Below are 21,109 nucleotides of genomic sequence, written 5' to 3'. Positions count from 1 at the left end.
ATTTTTATTTTAAAGCTAAGCCTTTATTTTAGAGGCTTATCAGCGGGTGGAAAAAAAGGTTGACCGTCTAACCAACTGCGCCAAGGCGCCTGTCTCGATGGAACACGGAATGCGGAATCAAGGGAATTAAGCTGCCAAAGTTTCTTGCGATATTTCCGCAGTGTACATAAATAAATTATTGACTAATTTGTTTTAAAATAATGAAGGGAAATACATTAATAACTAATTTGTTGTAGTGTCCTCGTGTTCTCTTCATTTGGAAAAAAACTGACACAATTTATGTTAACACAACTAATACAAATACATAAATTCCCGCCAAACTGCAAAACGTATTTTTTTGCAGGGATTTCTCTCAGGCGAGGGAGTAAATCTGAGCCAGGTAAAATTGATCTTCGCGTAGAACGAATGAATGATGAAAGGGCAGTAAAACATGTATATATGGTGACAATGAAAGGTAACGTGGGACGAGGACAACCAATGAAGACGTGGCGTGATCAGATAAATCAAAATATTAAGTCAGGTCATGTCAAAAGCGGGCAGAACCGAAGGGTATGCATGAATGTGGAAGAAGCTAGGAATGTATGCCAGGATAGACGTGTGTGGCGGTCTGTAGCGGTATGGCTGTAGTGGCGGCGGTAGAGTAGTAGTAGTTCTCTCTTTTAAATATTTTAGTGACATTAATATCAAATGTAAGTCCTTTTTTGGTAATGGAATAAAAAAAAAAAAAAAACAACACAATTTTTGGACAACGTGATTTGATTATCTCCCATTTTTTAACTGTCGAGAGAAACGCAATATTATCGATACCCCGTTAAGTAGGGAAATAACTCAAAATCTTAAAATTTTGAGTTAATGATGCTAGAAAGAAACACTCCCTTTCCATATTTCAATTTAAAAAATCCGTCAAATTTGACTAGGGAACACTTTCATTAATGTTAAAAAGTAATACATAAATTGTAAAAGAACAAGTAAATAAAATTAAATAAAATAAGTGCACGTTACTCAAAATGAGCTATTTTGAGTTATTTCCCTATAGAACTAGGGTATCGATTTGCTCTTTAGTATAAAAATAACGTTGTTTATTTCATACGGTAGCGTTGTTGTTTTTTTTAAATTAAAAAACAGTGTATTAAAAACGAAAAATATAAAATAAGTTAACCTCGTTATTCGATTTAGCCAGTTGATCCCTAGAGAATCTGACTAAATCTGAACAAATGTTGCAATTTAGTTCTGGACTTTCGTTGACATAACTCTCGTTTACCCATGTTTTTTCCAGGCACCAATCAACTGTTTTGCATTTCATCGCATTACTAAAAACAAAACATTATCAAGAATGAGATTCATCGTCACCTTTTTTTCCTTATCCGCACCCAGTGGTACAGGTTAATTAACTTTAGTTGAGGCCACGCATAGAAAGTCATTTGTTTGCTCTATACATACAGAGTTTTCCAATAAGAGGTTTCATTTTGAATAGCCCGCTATTTGGGCAGCTGTCACTTTTGAAGCTATCATCTTTTGACATTTGACAAGTAAAAATTACTCTATTACTAAAAATGGAACGATACACGCTTCAACAACGCATCGAAATTGTTAAAATTCACTACAAAAATGATGAAAATTTTGCAGTCACAGTTCGTAAAACTAAAGCACTTTAAAGTCGTCGTGCAGCACCTTCTCGGCCAGCAATAGTGAAACTGGTGAAAAAAATTGAGCTGTTGGGACAAGTAAGTAATGTAAAGAATGAAAACCGTGTGCGTCGCTCAAGAACAACTGAGAATATTGCTGCTGTAGCCCGTAGTGTTGACGAAAACCCACATTTGTCGATTCCTCGTCGATCTTTGGAATTAGGCATTCCACAAACGACATTACACCATATTTTGCATAAAAACTTAGGTCTTAAGGCTTTTAAAGTTCAGTTAACAAAAGAACTCAAGCCGGCCGATCACCAGCAACGTCGTATTTTCGCTGATTGGGTCCTTGAAATGCATCAAAATGATCCGGATTTTCATCGAAAAATCATCTTCAGTGATGATGCCCATTTTCACCTCGGAGGCTACGTTAATAAGCAGAATGGTCGAGTTTGGGGCTCGTAAAATCCAAGAATGATTGTTGAAAAGCCTCTCCATCCTCAACTTGTTACTGTTTGGTGCGGTTTTTAAACTGGCGGTGTGATTAGACCTCAGTTATTCAAAAATGAGGCTGGTGCAACTGTTACGGTGAATGGATTGCGCTACCGAGCTATGATTAATGATTTTTAAGGCTGGAATTGGAAGATATTGATGTGGACGACGTTTATTTTCAACAAGAGGGCGCTACGTGCCACACAAGCAACGAAACCATCGCAATTTTGTAAGAAAAGTTTCCTGACCGTGTTATTTCTCGAAGAGGTGATCACAATTGGCCACCGAGATCTTGTGATTTAACACCTTTAGACTTTTTTCTTTGGGGCCACGTGAAAGATAAGGTCTATGCCAATGCTTCACAGTTGATTCAAGACCTTAAATATGTAATTCGTGAAGTTATCGAGGATATACAGCCGCAAATGTGCGAATTGGTCATGGAAAATTTTATGAAAAGGATATGGTGCTGCAAGCGTAGCCGTGGCGGCCATTTGGATGATATCAATTTCCATTGTTAATGGCATACCTTCCTCTTTACAATGAAAAACATCCATTGATTTCTCTTAAAAAATACAAGTTTTTTAAATATAAAAATAAAACCTCTTATTGGAAAACCCTTTATAACATGTTTCCAAAGTATACAAGTGTGTGTTTCGACACGAACACGAATCGTCGAAATCCAAACGGTACGGTAAAATTAGGGTGGTTTGTAATTTTTTATTGTATATTTATTTTGTGTTTATTTTTAATTTATTCAAGGGCTACTCCTTGGTGACAATCCTGCAAAAGGAAATCACGTGGAGATAAGCCACCTCATTACGTTTGCCTGGCATTAAATAAATAAACGTAATTAAAAAAAATAGAATTCTATAAATATCAACCCACCTCCGGTTATATATTGAGCTGTGCGGATTTGTACCCCTGTGTGAAACGGGCCGTTTTTCCATGTATGATTTATGACATGATTCGAGTAACACTAACTCAGGTATAGGATAATATTTAAATTTATGATTGTATACATTTTTTTATGTTTTTTTTGTTTCTTTTACTGATAAATTTGTGGTACATAATATATTAAGTATTTTAGTGTAAATAAATATTAAACATAGATTTAAAATACAAAATAATAATTAAAACTAAATGTTATTGCCGAAAATACTAATATTTTTACAATTTTACATAACTTACCTTTATACCGGACAGTACGAAAAGGAATAAAAACAATTTATTCAACTACCAATTTATATATACAATAAAGTAAGGCAACGATTTTATGAATGCATTTATGTGTCCATATAATTATTTTAAATAATAAAATATTTAGAAACTCCCGTCGAGTGTTGCCTGCATATTACCCTAGTAATTTCCACTTGATAGAAATGACTTTTTAGAGGCGCTGAGCGAATTCTAAGAAACGTTTATGTCAAATTAATCTTTTTGTCATCGAAATAAGTTAGAAATAATTGTTAATGTTGCAATTAGTCTTTGTGTACAAATTTATTTAATGAGCATGAAAAAGCTTAAAGGTTTCAGCTCTTTAACTTCACAAACATCAATAGATGAAAGAATTGAAAGAACATAGATGTTCAAATGTGAGCTGTATGGTGAATAATACAGAGTGTATAAAATGGCCACTTAAACCCCAAAATTGGGTTGTGGTCCTGTGGCTAGTGTCTCCGACTCACGGGACCAAAGGTCCGGGGTTCGAATCCCACTCTACCCCAACTCGATTCCCATTTTCTAATACTGAGTTATTTACAACTCGTTGAAAATGGCCCTCAAAAAAATAAATATTTGGGTAAATCACAAAAACTCAAATATTTATTTTTTCAAAAAAAAAAAGAAAACCAGCCAATGACAGGTCATAAGCCCTGTAGATGCTTAGACTTCTAAACCTTCTCTAAATTGGTTTTCATCTCTGTTGTAGTATGTTAATAATAACAGCTCTCCAGGGAGTCGAATTCAGTCCTTGTTTACATAAATTTGGACAAACTCAAAATATTGCTGAAAAATATAATTTGTACAGAAAAGTAACACTATATATACAAGCTTTACATTTGTGTGAGTACTGTGATGGCCTCAACTTAGGCTGCGTTACCAGCCTAGGTATGGTTAGAGCATTGTTTTAATTTGTTTTAAATACGAGTAGAAGGAAGGTGACCAGTCTTACAACAACGAATAATATAGCAGTGGAGAACCAACCACCCTAAAATCCAATACTTAAGTTTCACTGCTGCAGAACAGCGTTGTCCGTATATATATTGGCATATAATAATTTTGTTACCCGTTAAGTCTAGAGACATTTCACGTCCCCTTACAAGGAATCGAACACAGGACCTTAAGAATGGTAGGCGAACGCACTTACTACCATACAATTCTGGTTCTATTTTACATACATAACTGTATCATTTGTCGCCCAGGACACATAAATAGATACGTAAATAATTGATTATTCATATATGTTTTCAGGTAAAAAAAATATTTTCGAAAAAAAAAGAAAACAAAAAAAATGTACAGCAAATTTAAATCTTCAATAACCTTTGATTAGTGTGTGCGTATAATAAGCTTTCATATAAAGAATTAATATGCGCCTGCTTACACAAGGGCACGTATCAACAAATGTACTTATTATACATTTAAATGCACTGTTCAGCGTGTACGAATGTTGAATGGCCTATATTGATCAGAGGTGGTAAAAAAATTATAACTGTTATTTTAAAAACGTTATTCTTCCGAAACAGCTTACGACAGTTTCATATAATTAAACTGTTTTTGTTATTTAAAAACCATCCAGGAAAGTTAAAATGAAACTGTTTTCAAAAATAATAGTTTTAAATCATGGTCACTCCTCCCATAAAAAAATAAAAAATTATAAAATAAAACTGTGAAACTGTTTCATAAATAATAAATTTTTGTAAAACTGTTCCAGCTGATTCTCGTATCAATTTTTTTGACCACGCTGTTCTGAACTGTCATTTTAGAAACAGTTTAACTTGTGAAACGGTAGATTTAAATGCACTAAACGTGGGTACTTACGTAATATTCCTACACCAAAAACTAGGACCCCAAGTACAAGGGATTACTTCCAATAAAGGCAACACTGTCTGCTGTGTGAACTCCTAAAAATAAAAATAACTTATTTTTATATTTTATTTGTATATTTTTTGCACCAACAGTCCAGGAGACCCAATAAGGAAGTTCAGCGTGCCTGTCGTATTAGCAGCGTTGTGATACTTTAAAATTTCGTAAATTTGAAATTACTCCGCGAGTGATCCGCGAGTGGCGTCACAAGTACTCTTCGATGAGTTCTGCTGATTTGTGGATTGGCTTCCCGTAAACCGGAAATCTAGCACTACGCCCTAACATTGGCTGATTCGGAAGAACTACTGAGGTTGTTCAAAGTAGTTTTTTTTAATCAAAATAATTTTTATTATTGTTTTCACACATTTTCAAGAAACTTCGTCGTACAACTTAATGCTCCTTTTTTTACTGCGCGTAAGAAAACATTTATTTATATCAAATTTCTCGTAGCACTGAACCTCAATACATGGGTGAGTTACAATTCAAAACACCCAGGCTTAAGATTTTTTGTGTGATTTCACCCGGAATCGAACCTTGAACCCTCCGTGGGTGAGGCAAGCGTCTTAACCATTACGCTACGGAGGTCGCCATGTAATTATATATCACGTATCCAACTTTACAGGTAACATTTACCATTCTGCCTTTAAGAGGAAACGCTTTCTAACTTTTCTTCATACAAATGTATTCCTGTATTTTCTCCCTGAATTATGGCACTGTGGCAATGACTTTTTTACGTAATATAGAACTTTACCGTTTGCGTGTCTCTATAGTTTCTATTGCTTTTTCGATAAATTGTTTATTATGGGAGCATTTTCGCACCTTCCATAAACCCAAAAAAGTGCTCAGTTTTATCTGCCGTCTTCGGGCGTACGGTATACAAACACGATACATAATTTTGAAAAGCGGAAAAAATACCGGCACAGAAGATTTTGTTCTCATACTTTTTCTTTAAAAAATTACCAAATCGATTCAGTTCTGGAGTGCTTAAAATGGGACAGCGAAACGTCGATTTTGTCGAGTTTAGTTAGGTAAAGTTGGTCGTTTTAAGAGGCATTTGCGAGAGAGTGACAGAAAAACAGTGTTCAAATACCTAGAAATCAAAATTGTCTGGCATCGCATACCTTCTTACATAGTCGACTTCTATATCCACGTATGAAATTTTTACATTCTTTATATGTGCTTTGTTTGAATATTACATTCCTATGCGTGTTAATATATTATAGTGAACAAAAGTATGGAGAAAACTAGCGACATCTATTGATGGAAAGGGATACATTAAAGATGTGTAGGGTTCATAGTATGTGTAGGGTTCATAGTTTCACCTGAAATAGTGTGATAACCGAAGAAAGCAATGTCATCATTTTTTATATAATCCAATATCACATATAATGCAACTCTAACAGTTTTGCACATAAATCGGGAGCATCGTTATGCAGTACATTCACATCGTCCCTACTATGAAGAAATGAACTGCAAAGGAACGTCGCCTATAAAAAGACATCAGGGCGTGGCAACGCCAGTCAGTCAGCCTTCAGTTCAGCTCGACAAAGTCACTCAGTTCAAGCATGTAGTTCAAGTGCAGTATCTTCAACCCATCATTGCCGCTACGCTCGTGCTATACAACCAAGTGCTGTATCTTATTTGCCATGTAATAAATACGCATTAAACAGCAACCTTGTGTCTTTTCTGTAAATCTCTAACTGGGGTAGGAACTCCAACACCCTCAACTACCAAAACTTACAGATGTCTTGTATTGAAAACAATCCTGTCAAGAAGAAACCCAGAATAAGTCTACAAGGATTTGGACATAGGCAAAACATTGTTCTCCATGTTTGTTATCTTTTTAAAAATCCCTTATTTGGGCTTATAACTATAAATAATATTAATTACTTTATTGCAAATTAACAAGCGCCTAGATACCTAATGACGACAAACATGATTGCCTTATAGAAACAGTAGGCATTTTTTTTTTGTCGTAAACCCATCATCACCATGGCCATTCCATGTCCGCCTTCTGCTTCTCCGTCGGTTGCCAGTTCTTGTGCCAAGTCAGGTTCGCGTCCCGTAGTTCCGACATGAACTGCCGACAAACAGTTAGTAGCGGACGTCCAGGATGTCGAGAACCCGATACTTTGTAAAATAGGCAAGCGTGGTTAAGGCTCTCAGGAGACATCCGCAGTGCATGGCCCAGCCAATCGTATCACCTCCGCTTGATGTAAGTTTTAACAGTTGCAAACCCTTCGATTATATTGTTCCTTTTACATTATACTCTTCGAAAATGGCGATATAAAAATAATCCACTATGATAATAATAATTGTAGATTTCGTAAATTTTATTGAAACATTTCTCTTCTTAAAGCAAATGCGAAGTCACAGCCGATTATCTCACCAGATCCTTGCACTTGAATTAAAGTAGTTAGAAGCAACATTTATTTTTCCGTATATAACGCACCTTTAGGACGAAAACGACTTAACTCAAAAAAATATTTAAATGAGTTAAGATCATAAAACGACTTCAATGAACATTATCCATCTGCTTTTTAAAAAACGCAACATACGGGTGGGAATAGAACAAAACCGTTACATCGGTCTCTTTATTACTCTGAGAATTTAGATTCCGTGTCAGTACGGAAGCGACGCAGACAAACATATAGTGACCGAAAGCCGGTTGAGTCGATTTTATTCTGATACAAATGGCATGTTTACTTTATTTTCTTCAAATTTAAAATGACCAATTTAGCTTTGTGATTGTTTCGTTCCGACTTACCGATAATCTTAGTGACTTATTTAAGTTAATGTCATTTTATTATTTAAATTATCGATGATCTTAGTTACTTACGTTCATTTCGTGATTAAATAAAAACATGTGTTTGGTGACCTGATCTGACCTAATAAAAATTATCTCACTATCTTATTTATCGAAGTGCTTTTGTTTTTTTTTTCAATCTAGTAATGACTCATTAAATAAATGTCTTGTTTAAACTTACGATATTTTTTTTTTCATAGATTCATAGCTGAAAGCCTTCGGTATAATTTTTAACTAAATATTTGGTGCTTACTTCGAAAAATACGAAACAATCGTCGATACGAAATACGAAATATACGAAAGTGTCACAATTTACATTCTTTTTTTGCAATTTCCCAAAAAGGTGATCTTTTTAGTTGAGTCGTTTTTATCCTAAAGGTACGATATGAGCCTTATACCAAATAAGCGAGATAAAAAAAGCAACTCCTTTTTTTTTTAAACTTACCCATGAACAGCACAACAGTTACGCAGAGTATTTTTTTTAAAGTCGTCATTATTTTTCTGTAATATGTTTCTTTTTCATAATCTTTATTAACACATCATTTGAAATGACTAGAACGACAAAAAAAAAGTAAATGAAGTCTACTTATATATTAATTTGCCTGAGCAATATGATTTTTTACGAGCTCGTTTTTGTAGATAGTTCAAGTATTAAAGTAATTCTTGCATAAAGTGAGTGCTCTTTTACGATTCATTAACAAATTAATGCAAATTGAAATATTAACATTTATAAAAATAATATGGAAGAGGCATTTATAGGACTTATGACATTGGCTGGTTGAGGTGATAATTTTATGCACCATATAACATTCACTCTTCTCGTATGTTTGGATAACCCATATCGTCGATGATACGTTGGTACAGCGAAACCTGTATTTTTTACGAAAATATTTACTGAAATAAATTCGTTATGAAGGACTAAGAGCCGTTAGTTTTAATTATTGATATTTTTACTCTCTATGATAATAGTTTTTCTGATACTTCAGTGCTATTTTTGGTTGATTAAAATCGTAAGTAAAATATTAACAGAACGCTTTTTAGGATCCCCTGCCTAAAAAAATAATTAATAGTTACGCGGTATTTATCACCGACGATATCCATTTTTTTTCCACCATTTCATCTGTTTTTTGTGCAACTGACATTAAATCTGGTTGTGATCCTGTGTCTAGTGTTTCAGACTTACGGACCAACGGTCCGTGGTTCGAATCCCACTCTACTCCAACTTTATTTCCATTTTCTAATAGTGAGTTATTTACAACTCGTTGAAAATGGCTCTAAAAATGAAATATTTGGGTAAATCAAGAACGCAAATATTTCTTTAAAAAAAAATATAAAAAACTGCGGTCAATCATTAACTAATGAGAAAGTTCGGGAGTTTTTATTTTATTTGTTAACAATTTGTATCCCGGAGCCGTGTAAAAACGTAATTATATAACCACGCGCTGTGTCCCGGTCCCGTGTTTTCACGTAGTTTACTAGCTGTTCAAAAAAGTGCATTTTATTGACATCTAGATGTAACTAGTGACTTTTGTCAGTACTTTTTCGCTGCTGGTAAACTACGTGAAAACACGGGACCGGGACACAACGCGTGGATATTATAATCACGTGTTTGCACGGCTCCGGGATCCAAAGCACAAAAAAAGGAGTGAGACCCTGTAGGTATACGTGCGAACATTGCAATGTGGATCTCCATAAAGGCCAAAACTCTCATACAAAAATGACTTATTAAATTGTTTCAAAAAAACATGAGAGGTTACAATTGATTTAACTCAGTATTTTCATAATTATGACACGTTTAAGAAACCCTTCACAAAGCATGACATTTCACAAAAATGGGTCGGGCACAGGGTAAATTCTATGTGTATTTGGCCGGTGCTTTAAGTGTTAACTATCAAACTAACAAAAATAACATTTTTATTTTTATGTATCGTATCGTATTATTATCGCTACGATTTTTTAGAGTTTTCAAATATTTTATTTACTCCGCGCGTGACATAATCAGTTTTTTTTGGTGAGTTGTCCTGATTGGTGGATTGGCTTCACGGAAACCGAAAATCCATCTCACCACTCTATTATTGGTTGATTTAAAATAACTTGTGGCGTCGTTTAAAGTAGTTCGTTTTTATTATCTTTTTAATTTGTTTTAGAGAAACTTCGACGTACAACTAACTAATTTTTACCTCTTGTAAGGAAACAATTTTTAAATCTAATTTTCAGTAGCACTGAACATTCTAATTTATTACAGCCTGAATTCACATTGCGGATGCGTGTACTTGGGAACTAATGCGCTAACGACATTCAAGTCTTTAACATAAACCATGTATTTTTTTAAAAGCAATGTACATACACCAAACAGAAATTTTTATTATTAAATTTTTTCGATTCTTCAGAAACAATTTGAAAAATTAATATTTGCGGCCTTATAATTAACCCAAATATTTCAATCTTGTGTTGGGGTAAAGTGAGATTCGAAACTCTGACCTCTGTTCCGTGAGTCCACAACACTAGGCCCGGCACCACAACCCGATTAGATTAATTAACAAACTGTTTTTATAAATTTTCAGATTCCAGAATAAAACTTTTATCTCGGTTGATAAAATTTATCAAAAAGTTATTTTCTTCGTCTCTGCTGAGATTTTGGTATCTTTAGATGAAATCTTAAGAGGATTAAATTCCAGTATTGGTCTCCTAACATTTAGACGCAAAATAGGGGAATGGAGATGAAAAAAAAATTTTTTTTTTATATATTTATAATTATTTCATTTAAGAAACAGCCTGTAACTTTCTGTTAATCAAGGTTGTTGTGTTAATAAAATAGCAAACGTAAAACACTTAAAAATTTATTGCGACAAATTATAACACGTTTAATACTAGCTGTCAAGAATTATGTTCTTATTCTGGTACATTATTTTTTTGGTATTCTTTTTTCATCAAATTCCTTTTCTCTTTCGTAACTTCAGTAAACTATTTTCTTTCAATAATTTCAATTGAATTTCTGACATTCTTTGTGACCCCTCAGAAAAATATATGAGATTTATTCCAAAATAATGAGTATTACTGCTACAAGTATTTCCCGCTTTTAATAAGACCTGTCGTAGCGACCAAAATTTCGTATCTGGGGCATATAATGCGTAGAGAAAAGTACCGTTTGCTTCATTTAATTTTGAAGGGCAAGATTGAGGGTCACCGAGGGGTTGGAAGAAGACAGATGTCCTGGCTGCGTAATATACGAGACTGGACTAGCTTCAAGATAGTGGAGCCGATTTTCCGGGCCGCACATGACAGAGAGACATCGCCAGAGTGATTGCCAACGTTGGGGATACCTGACAGGGCACTAAGAGAAGAAGTAGTGACCAAAATATAATTTGATTGTACAAAAAAATCATAATTAATTCTTTCGAGGATAAATCTTTAGTCGGAGTCCATCTTTGGGTCTAAGGATAAGTTCTCCTAACAAGGTGAGATCTTCCCTTCTATCCACGGATTCAACGCGATATTTTCTCAGTATTGTTGATAACACGACCTTTTCTTCAAGAATGGCAAATCTTTGACCTGGAACATAAACAGAAGATGCGTTTTTTAAACTTATCATGTTAAAGTTTCCGGATTTTAAAATGCCACATATCTCTTAACGTAAGCGTTGTTGGCCAAAACCCGGAATCTATTTGTAGATTATGCTTTATAGCATACCCCGCTGATGTCACTACAATAGTGTATGCAGGAAAAGGTAAAAAATATTTGCATAAATTACTATTTGATGTTGTTGATCATTCTAACCTATGCAGTTTCTTGGTCCAGCGCTGAAAGGAATATAGGCATATGGATGTCTTCCTCGACAGTTTTCAGGTAAAAATCTTTCAGGATCAAACACTTCAGGATTCGGAAACGCTTTGGGGTCACGGTGTAACATGTGAGTTACTATCATAGCTGTTGTTCCAGCAGGAACTAAAAAATCACCTGCAAAATAAACGACCTATTTTACAAACCTAAATTTACATTTACTGAACATTACATTTTCTGCATTAGGTGGTTAAATTATTTTAAGTTACATAATATAATATACAATATTTTGAGCATGTCTATATATGTTTAAACTAACATGATGATTTTATCTAAACAGGCCAATATCTCAACAGAGACGAAGGAAATAATTCTATGATATACTATAATATTTTGTATATAATTGTAGTAGGTATATATTCGAAGAATTCTGTTCAATACTCTGACTGTTAAAGTTGAAAAACGGACTGCCTCCTGGACACATGTTAGAAGGTATTAAATATAATAAAGATTTCCACAAGTATGGAACAAGAAGTTCAGGCAATTCAGACTTCCTAAGGTGAGACTGACAGGAATTCAAAACAACTTATACTATAAAGGTTTGGAAACATTTAATGAGTTGTCAGAAAGTCTCAGTTTTTTCAATAAAAATACTTGGTTGAAAATTAGAGATAAATAATATATTATTTAAAATTATAGATAAATTGATGTTACCTCTTTTTGTTTAGATTATTAATATGGTTTTATACTAATAAGTAAATGTATATTATATTGTACATTTATTAGCTAAATAAATATATACAAATAAACAAATAATTTTCAAAAGTTGTATGTCTAGTCGAAGGTCAAAGTAGGCGTCCTTTCTTCAACATCTGAAAATTGTGTAGGTCCGGTAGATGTTACATACTGTGTAAAGTGATCACTAAAACCAACCAATGATAGGTCTTGGGCCCTGTAAATGCTAGGACTACACAATCCTCAATAATCGGCAAAGGCGGCCTCCGTGGTGTAGTGGTCAAGACGCTTGACTCACGCTCGGAAGGTTCCGGGTTCGATTCCCGGTGAGAACACAAAAATCAAAATGAATTTTTCTCAAGCCTGGGTGTTCTGTGATGTAATTCACCACTGTAATTGGGCCTACTGGCCTGTAGTGGTGCAAAAATAAATGAAAATGAAAATGAAAATTCCCAGCTATTTAGATATTTATCAAAACATTATTTCCTTCGATTCTGTTGAGATATTGGTCTCTTTTTATATGCAAACTTATCACCTATTTGTACGTCTTCATTTAGATATCTCGCAATTATGGGCACGCTCGGAAACAATCTAAGTGCTTCTTTAATGCAGCACTCTAAGTATTTCATATCAAACAATTCCTTCATTGAAGGTTTCCTGTCGATGTCTCCATTGAATATCGAGTCCAGTTCTTCTGCGGCTTTCTGCTGAATATCTTGATGGCATCCTAGAAGATAAAGACACCAGCTAAGGCCTGCTGATGTAGTATCGTGACCCTGAAAATTAAAATTGAGCATTATATAATAGTCATGAAATGGTTTGATCATGTGCTTCATGGGTATTGCTGGAATCCAATAAAAGTCACGTATATTCAATAAAAAAATCACCAAATCAAACAAAAGCTACAACTAACAAAGAATTTGGGATGCTAGGTTTTGAAGTTAGTAAATTTGTCGAAAAAAATTTATTTTAAATATTCAAAACCTACTTCAAACATAAATGTATCCACTTCTTCTCTAATATCGTCAGTACTTAGTACAGTACCATCCTGGGAGGCTTCTATCAGTAGGTCTAAGAATGCAAGTTTCTTCTTGGCATAAAGGCTTTCATCATCTTGCGATTGTTTGGTTTCTTCTTTTGATTTATCATCTGCAATTTCCTGTTTTCGTTCTCTGATTACTTTATATGAAAAATCATGCAAAATTTTCAAGCATTTTTGATGTCGTACATAGCTGTCTGTCATTTTGAAGACCCAATCTAGCTGAAGCCAAAGCTTTGACTGTCTTTTGAGAACAATATTGCCCATTCTGCAAAAAGGGAACACGAAATGATCAGTTTGATGATATAACTCTTGTAGCATTATACACCAAAAATACAAACATCACTTCTATCCGTACCCAATTGTGCATAAAGCATAAGCATACGAAATGCTGAGTACCTTTATTGATTATTTATTATTTGTTTTACGAAAGCAGAGCACCTTGCACTTCATGAACCAGTTCGACTAAAACTCAAAATAACCTTTATCTACTATAAGGTTTAAAAATGTTCAATGAGTTGCTAGAAAGTCTCAGTGAAGCTTAAAGCGTCTCCCCTTTTCAAAATGCTTTGTTCACATTAGGAATAAGTAGTGTTTTATGTAGAATTTAAGATAAATTTTAATTTCGGTACATTTAATGAGCTATTTAATATAGTGTTTTACTCTTAGAGTAATAATACGCCATTGGCCAATAGAGTCACCCATATGCACAAAAACCATTCTATTATTATCAACCACAAAGTTAGCTACAGTTTACAGCAATTCAACGAGCCGTAAGACTTGGGTCAAAAATTGCAAGCGCAAACCAAAACCATCCGTTTACTATTTGCTGATAAACTAAAAACCACCCAAAAATCTAAAAACGCCTTTGTTCTATGCGAAAAACTAAAGGGCTTCTCTAGCGAATTATTACTCTGAGGTTGTACTAGTAAGTAAATTGATGTGAAATTATAAATTTACAAATTAAATACAAACAAAAAAATTATAGGCACTTAAGTTAATACTGCAGTAAAAATACACCAACCTATTCAGGAGTTGAACCCGGGATCTCGTGCAGAATTATAAATTGCGAAACGCTTTCAATTTTTATTTTATGCAAATATTTTTAGATGGGAGTTGCTTATTTTGACAAAGCTTAGGTATTTAGTTTTTTTTAAATATAATAATACATTCAAACATTTCATGTTCCTTCTAGCTGCTCTAATAAACTATTCTACGCGGATCCGGTGGGATAGAAATGATTGTTATAATAATATATATATATATTATTATATATGTGCATATGTATATGTAAAAAAAAATCTTGTTCAGTTTTACTTTGCCTTTTGTTGATAGGTCCTATTTAGTTTTTTTTACAGATAAGCGAGTTATTTCAAAAATAAAACTGAGCGAATATTTTCCATACTGTCAGATTATGATCGAATGAACATTTGACTGACATATCATGATTGCCTATCACTTGTGCCCGTATTTCGTGCGAAATATATTTCAATCATAAGGTACACCAGCGCTGTACACGAGGGAGCCGAATGTGTAGTATCTACGGCGGAAATAATAGTATCTCTTGTGAAAATATAACGCAAGAGCGCTCCATTTTCCGAGTGGATGGGTAAATAAATTGATATAGTGAAGCCCGCACGGGTGCGTGGGGGCGATAAAGTGCCTTCTTAAGGTCTCCAAAATACTTTCTCTACTTACTCATAGATGGCTTTCACATATTCGGATTCGCTATCGTTCTGTGCGTTAACCTTTCTCCCCATGGCAGTTTCTAAAAATAAAATATGAGATGTTTTATTTGCGCTATAATTTCAATCAAAAATATTTTTACTAATTTAAATGATATCATGTAAATAAAAGAAAGTAATTAGATTTATCCATTAATACACTGATTCTTAAAAACACAAGTAGCATGCTGAATTGTTTCTTTAAAAATGCTATTATTTGTATCCGTAGATTATTTTTTTTGTATAGATATATTGTTTAAACCTTATTTAAATATTATGGTTACTGGAAAAATTTGCCGTTGTATGAGTAAAAAGTTGTAAAAAGTATTTTTAATTTGGTAATGTATCCAAAATAAAACAAGTTTATTGGAATATAATTCCACTTTATTTTTTATAAAATATACAAATGGTATATTGTGACGTGTTTCGTCGTGTTAGGACATTTTTAAACAATATATATGTTTATTTTATAAAAAATAAAGTAGAATTATGATCCAATAAACTTGTTTTATTTTGGATACACTACCAAAATAAATAGGGAATTCTACCAATTGTCTGCATACACAATAAAAAAGTATTTTTATTTAACATTTTGTATGATTTTGGAAGGCATTCTAAAAAAAGATAAGCTGTGCTAAAAAAATATTTTATATATTAAAACAAAGAGGGAAAACAGTTTTAGGAAAGGAATATGGAAATCTTGGCATTTACAGAGCTTTTGACCTGTCTTTGGCTGGTTTAAGGGCCATTTTACACACTGTGTAACATTCTATTCAGCCAATGACTGGTCATAAGCCCGGTCAATGCCTAGACTTCCATATATCCTTCTCAAAATGTTTTCCCTCTCTGTTGCAACAAATTTAGTATTTACAACCCGCTCCAAATGCCCCCCCCCCCCCTCCGAAATTGAAATATTTGGGTTAATCAGGAACTTCAGCCCTACGGGAAATTTGATACAATAAATGTTTTCTTGCGCGCGATAAAAATCGGAGCATTTAATTGTAAAGCAAAGATTCCTGAAAATATACGAAAAAATAATAAATAACAGTTTGTTAAAAACGAACTATTTTGAACGACGTCACCGGTTCATATGAGTCAACCAATGAAAATACAGTTATGGAAGATTTCCAGTTTATTTGCCTTAATTGGACCGATGGGCAGAACTGATCGAGAATGAGCGAAAGGGAACCCCTGACGTCACACGCGGAGTTATTTCAGAAATACAAAATTGCAAAATATCGTAACGCTAATAATACGATATATATAAATTTATTTTAATGCTTAGTTTAATAATCTATTAACAAAAAAAAAACAAATGAACTTCCTCATTACAAAAGAACGGAAATATTACTAGAAAAAATTGTAAATTGAATTATTAGCGAAAATTGCCATGTTGAAGTAAATCAAAAGTAACGAGTAAACAACTTACCACAAATAATATCTAAGGTACACAGAGTAACATAAGGGAATATGTTAAAAGGACCACCGTTTAGTTCTTTTTTCATCTTATGGACCAATATGTAACTATGCTCGAAGAATACATCGATGAAGTTATCCAGAATTTTGAAATGAAATGCTGGCGTTAGAATCTAAAACGGAAATAAATTCAACGTTATATAATTTATACGGTTATAACTTTATTTATTTTTATCATATTAATAGACACTTTACCCCATTACTTATCCCGTTTTTAGACAGTCAACATACAAAAAAACAATTATCAATACGAAGAAAAAACAAATTTAAACAACATTTTTGGAAAAGTGTAGTATAAAGACAAAACATAATAAAATAAACATAATAAATGAACATAGAAAACACATAATAAAAGACATACTAAAAAACATACTAAAAACATAGGCAGTTAAAAACATAGTTGAAAAAACATATTTAAAAAAACATGGTAATGAAACAGTAAAAAACATAGTAAATATCATAGTAAAAAAATCATAAAAAAACTGTAAATTTTATAGAAAAAAACATAGTTAAAATCGTAGTAAGAAGTAATGAGGATCTCAACTATGTGAATTATGTAATAACGCATTTACTAATTATATAGGTTAATGTTTTCGTTGAGTTGTGTTTTTGGCAGTACATCATATGGGTAAATAGTATTTATTTATTTATTCTAACACTTTCATAAGGGTGGTATTTCCAACCGTATTCTACCATAACGTATGTTCTATACTAGGCGTAACTTTATATCAATTTTATGAGTAAGGCCCTAACAGTACACAGCATAAAAACATAATATAAAACATGATTTAAAAAACTGTTTAATTAGTTTTACAGTAAAAACATGTAAGTATATTCTATATACGTAGTATACGAGTACATAATAAAAAATAAACAGTATAAATATTTTAGCACAAGAAATTAAAAAAAAAAGTTATTTCCACGTTTTATTTGTTTCAAATTTGAACTATTATTACCTTTCTTCTGTGTCTCCATTTATGTCCAGAGCTGGTGAGTAAACCAGTACCAAGCCAGGGCCTCAGGTAAATATATTCAGAGCTCTTATTTATGTGCTTTGAACTATTAAGGATGGGCTAAACAAAAATATTCCAAAATTTAGAGAAACTAAAAAAATTGCTGTAAAAATATCATTTAAATTCATACATGGTACATATTTACTAAGTATTAAGATACTAATGTTGCGACTTAAAAGGATTGGTAAAAATTGTAATTTTGCTAGCAACTGTTAATCTGAGAATAGTTTGTTCTAAAAGAAATGTTTTATAATTTATTTAATGTAAGAATTAAAACTAAATGAGCATTCGCAATATTTATTACTCTCCAATATTTTTTTTATTTACCACAGATTTTGAATAAATTCATTAAGGCATAGATAAAATCAATATGGTGGCCAACGTAGCATAATGGTTAAGATGCTTACGAATGGGGGTTTCAGGTTAATTTTTGATAATATCACAACAATGAGGAAGATCAGTGCTACAAGAATTGATTTGGTTTTTTTATGTACAATAATTGATGTCGTGATAGATTTCCGGTTTCCGGGAAGCCAACTCATCAATCAGCAGAACTATTCGACAAGAAATTGTAATTTCACAATCGGAGTAATTTTAAAATTATAAAAAATCATAGCGCTGATAATTCGATGCATTAGAATTTTGGCTCAGTTTGAAAGGCTATTAATAAACAACAAAAAAAAATAAAAAAAATCTGAGCTTCATTAAATGTGATTTTCCCAAAGTCTGGGTTTTCTGCGCTGTAATTCACATGGTACTTTGGCCTTTTGGCTTATGGTGCAAAAACAAATATATATTTGGGAAGTTTAACGGAAAATTTTGCAATAGTATTTACTGCTACATAAAAACAGCGTCGATCTATTAGAGTTGTAAAATGAATCAAGATGTGAATAAAAAAATAAATCAATTAATATACGACTGTCAAAAATTGCTGTAACACAAATTAAATGAATATGTACCTCTACAGTAGAAGCTTTGGAAACCAAAACATAGGGTTTAGTGCCCATCCACCCCTTATTTAATCCCTGACGACTACCCCATAAGGTTCGAATTCCAGTTAGTCTTTCGTATATTTCTGGAAAAAAATATACAATTAAAGAAATACAGTGCAAGTAGTACACAATAGGAATAACTATTGTGAGTGATATGAAATCGGATCGTTGAAGTTAAATTACGAGCAGAGAACCCAAGGCAGGTACCACCACACCACTCTGTATTTACATGCAGACATCACTTCCTCTTTTTTCATACATCTCGTGCAGCCATCTCAATTATTACGACTTTTGACATGTCGATCATTGAGTATTTGTTGGATTTGTATTTTTTGGATTTCAATTTTGAGACAGGTAGGTAACATGAATTATTTTCGTTTTTGCTAGAGTTCGGATGCCCTGAATTTGTACGAATTCTTTCAGCAAATAATATTTGTTTTGACCATTGTATATTAGTTTTAAAACTTATAAACTTAAGGCATCGATGTATGTATAGTATTACATTCGGAAAGAGCAAAACTTCATTAACAACTTCAATATAAACGTATTTTAAAAAATAAAAACAAAACGTTTCAAAATTATTCATTAATTTGGATCTAGTTTTAAGTATATTGTATACCATTATTTTACTGCCCTTATTTGTCTTTGCTACATGGTTTTATGTTCTTTTTGTTCGTTTTCTTGTAAAAATGTTTCTTCGTATGCCTTGTTGTAATAAGCTTAGGTCGTATACTAAATAAAATAAATAAATGAAAACAATGTTGGTGTTGAACGAAAAAGATGAAGTAGGTAAAAAACACACGTTAAATGGAAATTCAAAGGTATTTCAATATGCTTGAATGTTGCAAAAGTAAGTCAATTTAAATTTAACTAGTATTACATTCATAAAACGGAAAATTAATTAAAAAATAATTGATGTAAAATGTTTGTGAAAAAAAATGTGATGTTAAAACTAATATGATAGATAATGGGAACGTAGGACGGCCAAGAAAGATTTGGCATGATAAGAAGAAGACACAATCGAAGGGCATATACCAAAGTGTTAAAATCCAGGAATTTATACATGTCAAGATTGAGACGCACGTGACTATTATCTTCTGTGAAACGGTAAAGTAAGACTCATAATTTACTATTAAATACACTTTTTTAAGTGCATGATTGACAATAATTTTGAGTTACACGTTGACCAGTCTCCAGGTTGCTATGCCATACCCCAAAGTGAGTTACACAGAAAGTTGTAAAATGTCGTATCTACGAAGTAAAAAATATTATTACGTACAAAATACATTATCAAATAGGTAGTTTGTGTATTTATTTTTCGATCAATTTTCATTTTACCAGTCTGTTTTTTAGTCGGCTGGAAGCATATTTTTACCATAAATAAATATTTTTAATTTGGTCTCGTTAAATCTCCATAATCATATCAGAAAAATTACGTTTTTTTAAAATCTATTAGAAAATTTGAAAACGTATGAAGTTTTAACTCATACCTGATAAGTTACCCCAAAAAAATTTACTAGGATGCATATTGTAATTTTAATTTTAAGAACATTATTGTATAACTATGCGTTTTAATGACAAAAAAATAACTGACCGTCATGTCCACATTGCAACTCCACACAATTTCCAATGAATGGCAGCGCCCAGGGTCCTGGTATCTTGGCGATCAATTTCACAAGCCTTCTTCTCTTCCAATTGTAATAAAGCAAAGAAACAATAATCACCAATAAACTAAATGTCACAACCGGCGAAAAACCGAACAAAAACTTCGACTCGACACCTCTAAACAACACTTTGAAATTTCTTATTATAGCTGACATTTTAAGAGAAAATTTCGACTGAAAATACGATGCAAGAGATATTTACTTCTCGATGTGGATGTGAATTGATAGACTTGTGAATAATATGTGACTGATCGTTACGGTTAAAGTTTTGGGAGTAACATTAAAGCGCCCCACTTCGTACTTATTGTCAATTATTTTTAGTGTAATAAAAGAGAAATTCGGCGTGTCGGGTCGTGCGTGTATGACGAAACACGAACAATTAGCATGGATATAAATATTGTTCATAAAGATATTGCTATAATGGTCAAAATCAATTAGCCGGGTTTCGCAAATATTGTGAAGTATGTGTGGAAGGTTTATTGTATGTTTGCAATTCGCACAAGCGATGTTCCTCTCTGAAAGCAAAATTCTTAGACAAAAATATATGTTAAAATATCATTGACAGTGATGTCTAAAATTGGCTTTGTGACTGTGCAATATTGTTTTTATTGTCCATATATGTTCTATTTACAAGCTGCAAAATGTCCATTCAAACAAATAAACGAATAAAATAATCACA

The 21,109-nt window shown here is 32.8% G+C and overlaps 1 protein-coding gene across 1 annotated transcript; it reads right to left on the bottom strand.

The window, feature by feature from the left end:
- Positions 1–10,833: 10,833 nt before the first annotated feature.
- Positions 10,834–20,586, bottom strand: Cyp4c3 (Cytochrome P450 4c3). Its single transcript, XM_088226917.1, has 9 exons — positions 20,361–20,586; positions 18,734–18,849; positions 17,718–17,834; positions 16,715–16,874; positions 15,260–15,329; positions 13,511–13,829; positions 13,058–13,298; positions 11,785–11,964; positions 10,834–11,559 (listed from the first exon to the last, which is right to left on the bottom strand). The coding sequence occupies exons 1-9, from the start codon at positions 20,584–20,586 to the stop codon at positions 11,396–11,398; spliced, it is 1,593 nt and encodes a 530-aa protein (XP_088083043.1). The 3' UTR covers positions 10,834–11,395.
- Between the last annotated feature and the right edge of the window lie 523 nt (positions 20,587–21,109).

This window comes from Micrasema longulum, unplaced genomic scaffold (genome assembly GCF_059751315.1).
Source record: "Micrasema longulum isolate JH-2025_06_02 unplaced genomic scaffold, ASM5975131v1 h1tg000473l, whole genome shotgun sequence".
Classification (NCBI taxonomy): domain Eukaryota; kingdom Metazoa; phylum Arthropoda; class Insecta; order Trichoptera; family Brachycentridae; genus Micrasema; species Micrasema longulum.
This window is presented reverse-complemented; position numbering and strand designations above follow the sequence as displayed.

Bases quoted from the DNA above. Each gene is read 5' to 3' on its own strand.
- Cyp4c3 (XM_088226917.1), bottom strand. From the start codon at position 20,586: ATGTCAGCTATAATAAGAAATTTCAAAGTGTTGTTTAGAGGTGTCGAG. The intron at 15,330-16,714 runs GTAAGTTGTTTA...TTTTATTTTTAG, and splicing joins TACCTTAGATATTATTTGTG to AAACTGCCATGGGGAGAAAG. The intron at 11,965-13,057 runs GTGATAAGTTTG...TTTATTTTGCAG, and splicing joins AAATGAAGACGTACAAATAG to GTGATTTTTTAGTTCCTGCT.